Here is a 15,561-nt window from a genome sequence, read left to right as displayed (position 1 = left end):
GATACTCCTTTCGATAGCTAGTCTGTGAAAATCTACTGATTTTAAAATAAGAAAGAAATTTGGAAATCACATAAACCGTACAAAAATACTAATTTTGAAAGCAGAAGTGAGTTACAAACCTTAAAAACATTTAAAATGGGTTTTGGGGGTGCCTGGGTGGCTCAGTCTGTTAAGTACCTGACTCTTGATTTTGGCTCAGATCATGATCTCACAGAACGTGGGCTCAAGTCCCACACTGGGCTCTGTAATGACAGCACAGAGCCTACTTGGGATTTTTATCTCTCCCTTNCCCGGTCCCAGCAGTGCACGCTCTCTCTCTCTCCTCTGAAAATAAGTAAATAACACTTCAAAAATATATACATTAAAATGGAATTTTAAAAATCCTAAGTAAAATGCCACCACAAAGATGAAAAAAATGGATATTCTAAAATGAACATCGAAAATTACTGAAGCAAATTGAAAGTATGAAGAACCACATAAAGCAGAGATACAGAAATTCAAAGAAGCAATAGCAAGGTAACAGGAAGGTGTGAAGTGACATCTGACAGAGCTCAAAAGAGAAATTGAAGACAAGGTCCAAAACAATGCAGAAATAAAGACTAAAGAAGGAAAAAAGGAAGGAAAATAAGGAAAGCAAAGAACACAAAATAAAAATTAAAACTAGCTTTAAAATGATTCCAGAGAAAGCCTTAAGTATTGAAAAACAAGTCAATAGAGACCCAACAGACATATAAATCAAGCCCCACAAAGAAGAAAAACAAAACACCACAATAAAAGAATTATTTAAAACTGTAATTAAAGACAATATTTCTGAAATAAAAGCAGGCTTGAGTCTACGGATGGAACGTTTACACCTTGGTAAACACAAGAGGCACGAAAGTCAAGTATTTAGACTGTAAAGATAGAGATAGAAGACTTCTGGAAGCCAACACCCCTCAAAAAATCCAAAATCCAAAAAAAATCAGGTTAAATGACAGCCGGTAAAGAAACAGGGCAAAACTTAAAGGCACTCAAGGAAAAAACTATGCACTGAGATTTTTTTTACCCAGCTAATTTGTCCGTGAAGTAAAGACACTACAAGAATATATTTCTGAGCATGCAAGAACTCAAGGAGTATTGTTTCCAAGAGCTTTCCTGAGCGGTTTCTAAGGGACGAGATACGCTTGACCAAGGTTTGCAGGAATTACCAAAAGGACCCCGTGTTGAACACTGGACACTTTAACTGCGGAAATAAGACTAAGACAAAGTGGTAACAGACAGTATGTAAATCTGCCATGCTGTGAAAACATAGAAATAGTGAAACTTCCGTCAAATAGGAGGAAGTGAAGGAAGGAAGGTAGATAAAAGAATAAGCTGCTGATTGCTTTACATATAATAGTTTCAAGTCAAGGGATATTTAAAACAATAAGCTTCAAAAGAGTTAAACACTTTGGTGCATCAAAGGTCACCGCAGGATCATGAAAAGACCACTTGCAGAATGGGGGAAAGGATGTGCAAATCGGGCATCTGATAAGGGCCTAGTATCCAACAATAAAAAGATAAATGACTCAATTTTAAAATGGTCAAAGTCCTAAATGTCCATCAACTGACAAATGGATAAAGAAAATGTGGTTTATGTATACAATGGAATACTACTTGGCAATTAGAAAGAAATCTTGCCATTTGCAGCAGTGTGGATGGAAATACGTCAGTCAGAGAAAGACACATATCATATGTTTTCACTCATATGTGGAATTTGAGAAACTTCACAGAAGACCATGGGGGAAAGGAAGGGGGAAAAATACAGAGAGGGAGGGAGGCGAACCGTAAGAGACTCTTAAATACAAAGAACACGCTGAGTGTTGCTGGGGGGAGGGGACAGGGGAAAATGGGTGATGGGCACTTGTTGGGATGAGTGCTGGGTGTTGTATGTGAGAAATGAATCACTGGAACTAACTCCAAAACCAGGAGCACACTGTATACCTGTATGTTAGCCAACTTGACAATAAATTGTATTTTCAAAAAAGAAAAAATAAATAAAATAAAATAAAATAAAATGGTCAAAGGACTAGAATACATTTTTCTCTAGAGAAGATATACAAAGAGTCGATGAGCATGTGAAAAGATACTCAACATCATTAGCCATTAGGAAAATGCACCCAAATCACAAGATACTACTGCACACCCATAGACTGACTATAAATTTTATTTTTAATTTTTAAGTTTATTTATTTATTGAAAGAGAGAGAGAGCGAGGGAGAGAGAGACAGAGAGAGGGAGAGAGAGAGAGAATCCCAAGTGGGTTCTGTGCTGTCAGCACACAGCCCGACATGGGGCTAGATCCCCCGAACCGAAGGGTGAGATCATGACCTGAGCCAAACTCGAGTCCAGCGCTCCATCGACTGAGCCTCCCAGGCACCCTAAAAATTTTTCCTCAATGGTCAATGCCAAGTGTCGGCAAGGATGTGGAGAAATTGGAATGATTGTACGTTGCTGTTGAGAATATAAAATGGTGCAACATGAACAATCCCAAAGGCGTGAGATATGAGAACCCAGAGCTCAGGCCTGGCTGAACTACACGGTTCACCTCTCTCCTGTAAGAGACCACTCCGTGAAGACTGGGGGAGGTGGCTGTTTTACCTCGTGCGCTGAAACTAACATGGGGAGCAGAGGAAAGCGAAGTGTCCACACTGGCCCTGGGACACCCGGAAATCCCTCCTCCACATCTGTAGGCCGCTCCCCCCCCCACCGCTCACCCACTTGCTTCCAGCCCCAGCTCCTCCAGTCCCTCTCTGAGCCTCAGTTCTTGTTTTGTTTTTCATTGGATTTGAGGGTTTGGATGCAAAGGGCCAGGCTAGCTCTGACATTATAGGGTCTGAATACATCAACGCCCCTACTAAGAATAAAATTAACTCCTTTTAAAAAAAAAAAAAAAAACACACATCAATAGGAAGACATTTGACCTGAATAAAGTGGACTTTTCCCCACCCAGTGTTACTGAGAAGTCATTGGCATACATCACGGTGTCAATTTAAGTGCACAGCATGATGGTCTGATTTATATGTATTGTGAAACGATCACCATAACAGGTTTAGTTAATATCCATCTTCTCCTGTAACTGCAATAAAAAGAAAAAACATTCTCCTTGTGATAAGAACTTCACAACGTACTCTCTCTACGACTTCCTCGTATGTCACGTAGCAGTGTGTGCTATGGGCCTCATGTTGTCCATTACATCCCTGGGGCTTATTTATCTTGTAACTGGAGGTTTGCTTCTTTGGACCTTCCTCCAGTTCCCCTGCCCCGCACCCCCTCCTCTGGTACCCGCAAGTCTGATCTCCTTTTCCACGGGTTTGGTGGGGTTGTTTGGGTTTTTTCTAGATTTCACACGTAAGTGACTCAAAGTACTGTATTTGCCTTTCTCTGAAGCTGACCTTTTAAAATTTGACTTTTGGGAGGTTGGCCTCCTGCTGTGGGTGGAGGTGGGAAGCAGAGGCCGAAGGGTGGGGGTGGGCAGGCAAAGAACTTCATGGCTCCTCTTACCCCTCCAGGAAGACACAAGCCATGTCCCCTCCCCTGTTCTCCAGGGGACACAGGGAAGAAGGTGGGCTGGGCTGGGGTAGAACCTTGACGCCAGGGCAGCTTAGAGTCCAAGCCAGGACCAGTGCCTGACCTCCAGGCCTGGCAGATAAAAAGATACCATAAGTGGTGACCATGATTCATATTTTTAAAGTACATTTTATTTATTTTTTTAAATTTTAATGTTTATTTTTCAGAGAGAGAAAGACAGAGCGGGAGCCAGCGAGGGGCAGAGAGAGAAGGAGACACAGAATCTCTAGGGTCCAGGCTTGGAGCTGTCAGCACAGAGCCCGATCTAGGGCTTAGACCCATGTACCACGAGATCATGACCTGAGCTGAAGTCGGACGACTGAGCAACTCAGGCACCCTGCGATGGTTCATATTTTTAAACATTTTCTATATCTCAGGCTCCGTACCAAATACTGTATATACATTATCTCATTTACCCCTGTGAGCACCCCCTAGGGTCCTATTTTCCCCCCGCACTGCAAACACAGAGCTTAGGCTTCAAGAGGTTAAATAATTCTCTGGTCAATAAACAGAGTAATTTATATTTTTAAACACTACCGATAACTAGTTAGAAAATGTAATAGTAAAAAAATTCCTATTCAACATTATCAAAATCTATAAAACACCTACAAATAAACCCACCTAGAAATGTATAGAAATTTTCCGGGGAAAAATAATCTGCATGGTATAAAAACAAGAAGATCTAGATACACTGTTTGAATTTTTCCATAATTAAAAAAAAAAAAGATTTTTAAACATATACTCTTTCCCCAGTGGGAATCCTCCACAAGGGAAAGGCGTCCATCGTTTCCAACAGAATTTATAGCTTAAATAGAATCAGAATCAAGAGTCGGTGGGTTTCTGCAACCCTTGATGAAATCATTGATTGAGGTGATGATCACCCACATCTGAAATCATCAGGTGAAGGTTTGACGGGGAGGAGACATTGACAGGGTGCCTAATCATCACCCCACAGTCTGTCTGCTGTTCGCAAGGAGGAAAGCACAACTTTTCAGTGGGAGTGTTAGGACACACTGCCTCTAGGGCACTCATCTGTCTTCTGCACACTAGAAGTGGTCGGTGAGGCCTGGGTTCCTCCTGAGGTGATGTGGCAGGAAGCACACAGCATCACCTGTGAAGTGCTCTTGACATTTGAACTTGACATTTGAGCCTGGAACCCCAGAAGCCTCTAAAGCTAATGCCCATCGACAGGAAATACAAAGTGTCGAGGAATATGTTGAAAGCTATCACGGGGAAGTAATGTGAGACACACTAAAGGGCACTTTATCTGCTGTGTTCAACAAATAAATACCATGAAGAAGAAGGAAGAGAAAGGGAAAGGAGAGGGGACGCAGGAGTTGGAAGGAATGTTCTACATTAAAAGAAACTTACAGGATGTTATAGCCAACATGGTGTGTGCCCCTCGTTTGCAGTCTGATTTAAACAAATCAACCAAAGAAAGTCATTTTTGAGACAATAAGAAAAATAGAAAGAAATAGAATAGTAGATGGTAAGAAGTTACTGTTAATTTTGTTAGGAATGACAACAGTATCATGATTACGGGAGAAAATGTCCTTATTTCTTTGAGATGCATATACTCAAGTAGTTCAGGATAAAATGTGAGATGCATTGAATTTACTTTAAAATACTTCTAGGGCGCCTGGGTGGCTTAGAGTTGGTTAAGCGTCTGACTTTGGCTCAGGTCATGATATCACGGTTCATGGGTTCGAGCCCCACACTGGGCTCTGTGATGATGGCTCATATCCTGGGGCCTGCTTCCGATTCTGTGTCTCACTCTCTCTCTGCCCCTCCCCAGCTTTCCTCTGTTTCTCTCTCTCTCTCCCAAACATCAACAAAAACATTAAACAAAAATACTTCTGCCGGCTAAGGGGTTGAGGTCTACGTGCAGAAAGTGTTGGAGAATGTCAGTTGTTGGGGCTTTCAGGTGGAAGATGAAGAAGCCCCAGGGATCTAATGTGCATACAGCATGATGACTACAGCTATTGTACACTTTGAAGTTGCCAAGAGAGTAAAGTTTTCTTTACTCTTGCTGGATAGTGCTCACTCTCCTTCCTGCAACCCCCACAACCCTAAGTTCTATTGAGATGTAATGGGCATACAGCACAATATAAGTTTAAGCTTACGGCATAATATTTAACTTATGTATATCATGAAATGATGACCACAGTAAGTTTGGTTAACATCCATCATCTCACATAGATACAAAAGAGAAAACGAAAACTTAATGTTCTCACCATAACAACAACCACAGAATTGTAATTGCGTGAGGAAGAGGATGTACTAACTAGTTTAATCCTGGTATGTCTTTTGCAGTATGTTTGTGTGTCGAATCATCACATTGGGCACCATAAGTTTACACAATATTGTATGTCACTTGTATCTCAACACAGCAGGGAAAACTGGTAACTATTGAATCTGGGTATACAGGGCTTCATAAAAGTACTTACTGGTTTTTGTGTGTGTAGCTTTGGAAATGTTTATGGTAAAGTGTATAACAAAAAACAAATTTGGTTTTGAAACTTAAACAATGATTAGGTTCACATGGAAGACTGGAATCTTTGCATGATGGACAATTGAAAAAGTAGATTAACAGAAGGGAATGAACGGTTCCAGTCACTAAAATGTGTTGTGAAGTGACAGTTAAAGAAGAAGCACTGGCTCAGGACTAAATAGCCAAGGAGAGAGGATAGAAAACTCATTAAGGGCCCCTGTTACATATAAGATGTGAGTTTTTTATAGATTTCTCATTTTCAATCAAAGGTAAAATTTGAATTATCTGCTGAATGATACCAGGTCAGCTGTTTAATAACCTAAGAGAAAAGGCATTTCCATATGTCACATGTTATGTCAACATAAAAGTCAAATGGATCAAAGAATTAACATGTTTTTCAAAAATACCAGAGTCAAAAAGACTTTTTTTCAGCATAAAAACCAAGGGAGAAAATATACATGAAAAGACTGGTTTGACTACCCTCCTAAAGTTATTTGGTTTTTTTAAATAATTTTTTTATAGTTTATTTATTTTTGAGACAGAGAGAGACAGAGCATGAGTGGAGGAGGGGCAGAGAGAGATGAAGAGAGAGAATCCTAAGCAGGCTTCGCACCATCAGCACAGAGCCTGATGTGGGGCTCGAACCCATGAACCGTGAGATCATGACCTGAGCCGAAGTCGGACACCCAACCAACTGAGCCACCCAGGTGCCCCTACCCCGCTAAATTTAAAACTTGGGTACAGGGGCACCTAGGTGGCTCAGTTGGTTAAGCTTCCAACTTTGGCTCAGGTCATGATCTCACGGTTCATGGGTTCGAGCCCCACATCAGGCTCTGTGCTGATGGTGCGAAGCCTGCTTAGGATTCTCTCTCTTCATCTCTCTCTGCCCCTCCCTGACTTATGCTTTCTCTTTCTCTGTCAAAATAAGTAAATACAAACTTATAAAAAATAAATAAAATACAACTTTGGTGCAAAGCAAAATCAAGGAAACAAGTATTTACAAGATGGGATTTAATTTGCATTTATTAAGGTCATCCCATTCAATCCTCAGAATGACCTTGTAAAATGAATATTATCTCTATTTCATAGAAAAGTAAACTGAGGTTTTAAAAAGTTAAGTGATTTGTCCAAAGTCACACAGCTAGAACCTGGTGGCGATAGGATTCAAACCCAGGTCTGCCTGACTCCCGTTTGCTTTGGCTAACCACTTGGCTAACTTGTGTGGGACAAGTTAGTAGTGTCCCTAATATGTAAACAGTTTTACAACTCAATAATAAAAATAAAAGTATCCCCAATAAAAATGAGCAAAGTATAAAAACAGGAGATTCCAAAGAGAAGACAGACACTCGATCAGTATAAACGTAGGAAGAAATGCTCTCTCACCAATTTCAGGGAAAGGTAAATTAAAATGAGACACTTTCCCATTGGTAAAGATATTATATACTTCTCTCTTAATATCCTGCCTGAATTTTAGCACTGCCTGTTCTCTTTCTAGCATTGCCTTCTCTGTTCAGGATTTGAATAGCAGGGCAGGCAGGTAAGAGAAGACTCCAGTTACTCAAGCCTGAGTCAAACGCCCTCGTCTGTGACGGGGGAAGTATCTGGTGACAGACAGCCAACCAGAATTACAGGACTGGGGAGCAATGACTCCACCAGAGGAAGAGATACCACGGACAAAAGCAAGAGATATCTGCCTCAGAGCACCAGTGGCTCCCACATTCATTTACGTCTTTCTGAAACACAATTTGACTGAATATTCCAAACCTAAGAAGCAATCACTCCTCTTTTTTTTTTTATAGTTTATTTTAGTGCTCACTTCGGCAGCACATATACTAAAATTGGAATATAGTTTATTTTATTTTTATTTTTGAAACAGAGAGAGACAGCACAAGTGGGGGACGGGCAGAGAGAGGGAGACACAGAATCTGAAACAGGCTCCAGGCTCTGAGCTGTCAGCACAGAACCTGATCCAGGGCTTGAACCCATGAACTGTGAGATCATAACCTGAGCCAATGACGGTGCTCAACCGACTGAGCCACCCAGGCACCCCAGCAATCACTCCTTTTGACCTAGCATTTCTTTTTGTTTGTTTGTTTGTTTGTTTGTCTGGGTTTTTAAAAACTGGGTTTTGGTTTTGAGATTCCTCACTGAAGTATAACTGACATATAACATTATATTAGTTTCCAATGTACAATGTAATGATCCGATACTTGTATGTACTGTGAAATGATCACCAAAATAAGTCTAGTTAACGTCCATCACCACACGTAGTTACATTTTTCTTATGAGAACTTTTAAGATCTACTCTCTCAGCAACTTTCAAATATACAATACCATATTATTAATTATAACCACCATGCTATATGTTATATATATGTTATATGTTATATATGCTATATGTTATATCTCCAGGACTTATTTATTTTATACCTAGAAGTTTATAGCTTTTGGCTGACCTAGAATTTCTACTTTAACAAATCTACCCTAAGAAGATAGAGATGTGCCTGGGTGGCTCAGTTGGTTAAGTATCTGACTTCGGCTCAGGTCACCATCTCATGGTTCAGGAGTTTGAGCCCCGCCTCAGGTGAGCTCAAGCCCCACATCAGGTGAGCTCGAGCCCTGCTTCCAGTCCATACTATCAGGGCGTGGGATTCTCTCTCTCTCTCCCCCTCTCTGTCCCACTCACTCATGCTCTCTCTCTCTCAAATAGAAACTTTTAAAAAAATGACAACTTAAAAAAAAGAAAGAAAATAGAGATGATTCAAAATGTATACACAAAGGTTGTCGTCACAGCTTTGAGTGAAAAAAATGGACATCCATGTTCTACAATAGGAAACTCTATGCTTTAGCATATCAGTCTTATAAAATACCATGTAATCATTAAAAATGATGATATTGGAGGATACTTCATGACACAAGAAAATATGTACAAAATCATCTTAATTGAAAAAGCATTTCTTCAATATATATGTGTAATTCGTAATCAGGGGGAAAAATAGTCCCATAAAATTCTCCCGTTCCAAAAGAAACATCAGACCATAGAACATAGGGCCCCTCCCTCTTTTCCTGAGAGCTTAGAAGACAGCATGAGGGATTCTAGTTAAACCCAACGAGGGCCGCCTGGGTGGCTCAGTCGGTTAAGTGTCTGACTTTGGCTCAGGTCATGATCTCATGGTTCGTGGGTTCAAGCCCTATGTTGGGGGCCATGGAGCCTGTTTCGGATTCTGTGTGTCCCTTTCTCTCTGTTCCTCCCCTGCTGGCTCTCTCTCTCTCTCTCTCTCTCTCTCTCTCAAGTAAATAAAGGATTTAAAAAACTTAAAAAAAAAAAAACCACTCCAACGAAGAACTTCCCAGCTGTGAGGGTTGAATGGAATGTCCTCTTCCTTTCTCGGGGTGAGATGAAGTAATGCCTTGCTCCCAGGGCCCAGTGATTGATGGGGATCGTGGGGAGGCAATGACAGAAGTCCCATCTTAGTTAGGAATTAACAGTGGATTCTTGAGCCAGTCCCCGCCCATCCCAGGGCTACAGTTTCTTCGTCTTTCAAAAGGGAGGGTGACAACGATGGTCTTGATTCCCTGCAGGGCTGATAAGATACTAAGGTTCAGTGGGGGTGTCGGTTTGGGGCGCTTTAAGACCCTGAGCCCCCGTGCCTCTTCCACAAATTACAGGAGCCAAATAATGTGAAATCTAAGCACAGTCCTTGGCTGTGATGATTTTTTTTTGCTCAGGATCTCTCAGGGCCGGGGAAAGAGGCCCAGAAGCCACCTACATGTGCTGTGACCAGTAACCACAGTCCAACATCCACCCTGACAACTGAGCCCTGGGCAGAGGGTGGTCCTACCAAAGGCCATCGGAGGTGATGTCACTGAAGGCCGGGAGATCTCTTTTTCTCCCATCCACAGAAGCCCAGGAGGAGAGGCCAGAGCTGCCCTCACTCACTGTGCCTGCCAGACCTGAACCCCAATTCCCCCTAGGCATCCAGAACTCTGCAACCTCCTTCTTGCCATTCTGAGCTTCAGACCTTGCCATTGCTGGGGCTTCAAGACCTTCGAGAGCCAGGAAGGGGATTATCTGTTGAGACATCCTTTCAATGGATGAGAAAAGCCGAGGCCTGAAGAGGGAGCAGACTTGCCTGAGGTCTCAGCCCCAGTCAGCAATACAGGCAGGACCGGATCCCGGCCCCCAACACCCAGCACCTGCTCCCACCCATCTTTGGTTCTTGCACAAGCGTGCTTGCACTGGGGTTCTGGGCAGGGGGTGGGGCCAGGGCGAGACAAACAGGTGCCACTGCGGCCACCTCCTGTCTTTGCTCCCCTGACTCAGCTGCTCTGGCCTCCCCGGAGCTGCGAAGTGTTCATTTAGGGGCCCCTGGCCCCCGGCCTTATTAAGTGCCGGCAGCAGAAACATGAGGGCCTGGAGCCTTCTCCTCCTGGTGGCCCTCCTGGCTTTGGGGAGCCAGCTGCCTGCTGCCTCGGCCAGGAGGAAGGGAGGTGAGTGTGGGTAGGTTTCTCTGTTCTGGGAATGAGGCAGCTCCTACCTCTCTGGGGAGAGTGAGGGTTTGGGGAAGGCAGGCAATGCAGCGTGTGTGTGTGTGTGTGTGTGTGTGTGTGTGCGCGCGCACGTGTGTGTGTATGCCCGTTTCTTGCTGCTTCCGGCCTCAGCATGCCTTGTGTGTACACCTTTGCACTTGCCAACCTGCCCTGTCTGTAGCTGTAAATGTCTCCATGCCAGTCTCTCGGTGCTGGTCTACACATCTGAGTGTGAGATGTGTGTGTGCCTGTGTATGTGTGCGCGCGTGTGTATCTTTGCGCCTGCTTGTCCGTACAAATTTGTGTCTGCACACGTATATTTAGGCATGGCTGCATGTTTGTGTCTGTGCATCTGTACATGTGTGAACATACATCTCTGTATCTCTGGGGGTGGGGGGAGCACACTTGCCGGTACCTGCCCTCCACACTGTCTCCATGGAGGTATTAGGATCTGTGGGCCTGTGTGGCAATGAGATGACCCTTTCTGTCATCTTCTGTGGCTAACAAGGCTGTGACTGGTCTGGCCCCCACCCATCTTGTTTCTGTCTTCCTCGGGTCCTTCCTGTCCCAGAGCCCAATCTGTGCAAGGGACCCTCAAACCAGGCTGGGGTATGGTTTCTGAGATCTGTTGGTAGGAAGCTCCACCCTTACCTCTCTTTCCCGGCCCCCCCTCCCCGGCTTCCTCAAGAACGCTGGGCCTGACCTGTCAACAGGTGGGGGAAGATGGGGCTGTTGAGTAGCTAGACAGGTGCCTCCCCACCTGGCCGAGGTCTCCGCCTCCTGTCTTTCTGGGACTGGAATACTGTGACCTACATACACCTCTGTGTCCCTGGCCCTGCCTTGGGGGAAGGGGACAGTAATGTGGACAGGTTCCCTCCTCCACACATCCTGGAGAGCAGTTCCCTCCCTTCTCTCTGCCCCCTCTAGCCTAACGTCTGCCTTCCTCAGAGGCAGGGCTTGGGGAGGAGAGTGCTCAGAGACCTCAGGCTGAGGAGGGAAAGGCACTAGCAAGTTCCAAGGTCAGACCCCTGTTGGCTATGATTCATGTGTCCTCACCACATTCCTCTTCACTGAGATGCTGAGAGACTGGGACTATTTTTATCCCCATTTGGCAGATGACAAAACTGAGCCACTTGAAATGCCAGTTCTGACCCTCTCTTCCAGTCTGTCTGTTCCTCAAGTCTCAGCTCCTGGTCCCTCCTCCTAGAAGTTCTCCTGGCTGTATGATAGGGTCCCCACCCCCAGCCCACAGGGCGCTCCCTCTTTGACTTCGGACAGCTTCTCCCAGCTCACTCCCCAAGGCTACTTCAGGGACCTCAGAGTCTTCCCAGGGTCCTGCCTACCCTCAGCCTGGGGAGGAGGGGCTAATCCAAGTAGGGGGCTCCCCCACACTAGCTGTTTTTTCTCCAGCAGGGGGCAGCAATTCAGTATAAGACAACCCAATCCAAGCCAGTGAAGTCAGTTTTGAGCACTTACTGTGTGAGCAAGGTGCCTACTGTGTATGTGGCTAGCATCCAGTCAGGGGCCGGAGGGGGAAGGTAGACACAGCACCGGATCCAGCTCTTGCACCTTTTCTCAGATGCTAGACTAAGTGAAGGCCTGGGGCCGGGCTCTATCCTCTATAGCACTCAGTGGTGGGCTCTCAGAGGACTCCGAGTCCTAGCCCAGGCCCCTGTGGGTCTGGGCAGTCACTGCCCTGTCAACCCTTGCTTTCTCCCTTTCAATGGAAGAATGCACGGATTCAAGCCTTCTGCATGAAATCTGGAAATGGCCCAAAAATCCTAACAAGAAAAATGGCTGAATCAGCTCTGGGACAAAACACTCTAGAGCCGTCTGAGGACCACCTTACAGTCAGAGCTAATACATATCCCTGAAACAATGACACTTGCAACAGGACAAGCCCACAGTGCAGTTGTGGCTGACCGTGGATGTGTGACAACGTCCCAGGCTGGCAGCAGCTGACACTGTCCTGATGCTGGACCCCCTTCAAAATCCTTTCTTTCAAATAGTCGCTGAGCCACTGGTGTTTTGCATGAAGGGCTGTGCTTTAGCCTATTTAGACTAGGTGGTCTATTCTCATAGCTTCCAGTCAAGGAGAGAAGGAGACAAATAGATGTGGAGTCACAAGCTCGGAAGGAAAGCTCCTTTGGGTGTGTGTGGGGTGGGAGAGAGGGCTGACCTAGGCAGCCAGAGGTCAGAGACTAGGGTCTCCCCAGGAGAAGCCGCGCGTTTCTGCAGAGACCTGATGGCAGGGGTGTATGGGGTGTAGGTGAGAGCACAAAGAAGCAAGTTCTCTGAGAAGAGAGGCAGCTGGAAGCAGAGCAGGAGCCCCAAACGGAAAAGTGTGGAGGCTGAGGTGGGGGGCAGCCCCAGACCAGCCACAGCCTGTTGGCCCAGTTGGAGATTTTGAACTTGACTTTTTCCTGTCCTTCATGTCATCGTAGTCTCAAACCAGCCCTGGGAGGAAGGAGTTCAGCTTCCTATTCCACAGACAGAACACTGACGCTTGCAGTAAAAACAAAACAAAACAACACACACACACACCCCAAAAACAAACAACCCCCCCCAACAAAAAACCATTGCCAGCCACTTGTAACAATGTGGATGGACCTTGAAGGCATTACCCTAAGTGAAATAAATCAGCCAGAGAAAAAAGGCTAATATTGTATGATCTCACATTGGAATCTAAAAATCAAAACTAAACAAAAAACCAAGGTCAGAGATATGCAGAACAGATTGGTGGTTGTCAGGGGGCGTGGGTGAGAGGTGGGTGAAATGGGTGAAGAGGAGTCAGAGGTACAAACTTCCAGGTATAAGAGAAATAAGTCCCGGGGATGTAATATACAGTGTGGTAACTATAGTTAATAATACTGTCTTTCGTACTGGAAAGTTGCCAAGAGAGGTTTCAAAAGTTCTCATCACAAGAAAAAAGATGCGTAACTATGTGTGGGGACAGGTGTTAACTAGACATGTTGTGATCATTTCACAATGTATACAAATCTCTAATCATTTTGCTGTACACCTGCCGGGAGCCGCACCGGCCTCTATTGATGGCAGTCACAGCAAGGAAATGGCAGTGTTTTCACAGCTCCTGCCATGAGAAATGAAAACTGGTATCTCCTGTTACTACTGGCTCATGTTGTGCTGGTATTGACCAGGCCTCACAATAGTCCATATCAGACCAACATTCTGAACACAGATACCTCATAAGGAAAAGCATATTCCTGCCTTTACAAGAGAGATTTTAGATGAAAGCTCTATGGATGATTGTCAAAAGGCTCTTCCTAAGGGCCTTGCAGATCCAAGACTTAGGGGGTTAAGAACACAAGAATTACAACTGAGCCTGGCCCTGAGACAAAGAGCCTAACTTAGAGTTAAGGTACAGATAAGGGCAGAACTTTAAGTTAATACTTACACCTCCTCCTAATTGGTGATGTATGGCAGTCCCTTCCCCAAGGCCTACTTTCTGCAAACACCCTCCCTTACAGGTGTCTAGGATGAGGATAGATAAGAGTAGCTAAAGCATTACCCACAAACAAAAGGCTGACACTTTTAGGGCCTCCATTGTGTTCACACATTCAGCAACAAATAGGTTTCCACAAACAACTTATTACCCAACTCAGAAACATTCATTTGAGAGCCAGACAGAATGACTCCTAGCCCATCTATACACTTAACCTATGACCTAACCTTAGCGTTATTAACTTAGAACAAATATGTATCCTGTCTTTTACTAAGAATACCCTAATTCTCTAGTTATAAGATTTACTTAACCCTCACTATAATTGGAATAGTTCTGCAAGAATATTTCTGTAAAACCTGCTTCTGTACACTTTTCAAAGCATCTTACCACAAAGAGTTATCCATTGTAAAAATTCCTTTTTCTGATGTCATGTTATCATTTAACCTATAAGTAAAGACACCAAAACCGACAGGACAGAGATGCCTGCCTGGTGATCAGAAAGAATCTCGGGGCTCTCTCACTCTCTCTCTCGCCGACACCGTCCACCCTTAAGGGACCCCTGGACCTGCTGGAGCCGGCTCGGCCTCCAGCATACACCTGAAAGGAATATAATGCTATGTCGATTATACCTCAATAAAAATTTTAAATAAAAATAAAAGCAAGTCCACCCCCCGGCCCTAAAACACAAAAACAGATTCCCAAAGGACAGGAAAGAAGTAAGTGGTTGAGAACTCAGATCTTGTGATTCCCAGGTGGGCACTTTAGGACGTGACTCCGGACTGCCTCTAGCTAAAAATTCGGGGGGTTCTCTTCCAGAAAAATTTGGGGGCTGCCCCCCAGACGATGGGCCCTGCCTCCTTTCGGTGCCTGACCACTGCATGGACGACAGCCAGTGTCCTGCAAGGATGAAATGCTGCTACAAATCTTGCTTCCGCCAGTGTGTCCATAAGATCTCAGGTAAGTGTCCTTCTCCACCTTGCGGGGGACCCCCAAGCCCGGAGCCCCGGGGCTGGGCAAAGGCAGGGCTCAGCCAGGCCCCTGTGTTGCAGTCAAGCCCGGCAGCTGCCCCGAGGACCGCCTGCGCTGCCTCAGCCCCATACAGCATCTATGTCACACGGACTCCGACTGCAAGGGCTCTGCTCGGTGCTGTCTGGGCGCATGCGGCCGTGACTGCCGCAGCCCTGCGTGAGGTACGTCCCTGCGCATGCGTGGCAGGGTCTTTCCCGCTCTCGCCCCCCCACACCCCACCCCCTTAGATGTTCTTCCAGTTCAGTAAGCCTAACCGGTTACCCACCTTCCCAGAGGCCTGGGGTTGTCCACACCAGAACTGGGGAAGAGGGTGGGGTGGGAGGGGTCCCCGTTAGGACCGTGGAGGAACCCGGCACCCTCTGTTCTCTTGCAGCCTTTACTGTGTCCCCTGGACCACAACCCTAGACTTTTAGCTCTGAGCTTTGGTTTGCCCTTGTGAAGGAGGGCCATCCTGCCTTAG

At 45.2% G+C, this 15,561-nt stretch overlaps 1 protein-coding gene across 1 annotated transcript; it reads left to right on the top strand.

Annotated features, from left to right (window-relative positions):
- Positions 1-10,485: 10,485 nt before the first annotated feature.
- LOC144232415 (WAP four-disulfide core domain protein 5-like) lies at positions 10,486-15,261 on the top strand. Its single transcript, XM_077765249.1, has 3 exons — positions 10,486-10,570; positions 14,889-15,029; positions 15,122-15,261. Exons 1-3 carry the CDS (start codon positions 10,486-10,488, stop codon positions 15,259-15,261), a joined length of 366 nt encoding a protein of 121 aa, XP_077621375.1.
- Positions 15,262-15,561: the final 300 nt, after the last annotated feature.

This window comes from Crocuta crocuta, unplaced genomic scaffold (genome assembly GCF_008692635.1).
Source record: "Crocuta crocuta isolate KB4526 unplaced genomic scaffold, BGI_CrCroc_1.0 scaffold477, whole genome shotgun sequence".
NCBI lineage: Eukaryota > Metazoa > Chordata > Mammalia > Carnivora > Hyaenidae > Crocuta > Crocuta crocuta.
This window is presented reverse-complemented; position numbering and strand designations above follow the sequence as displayed.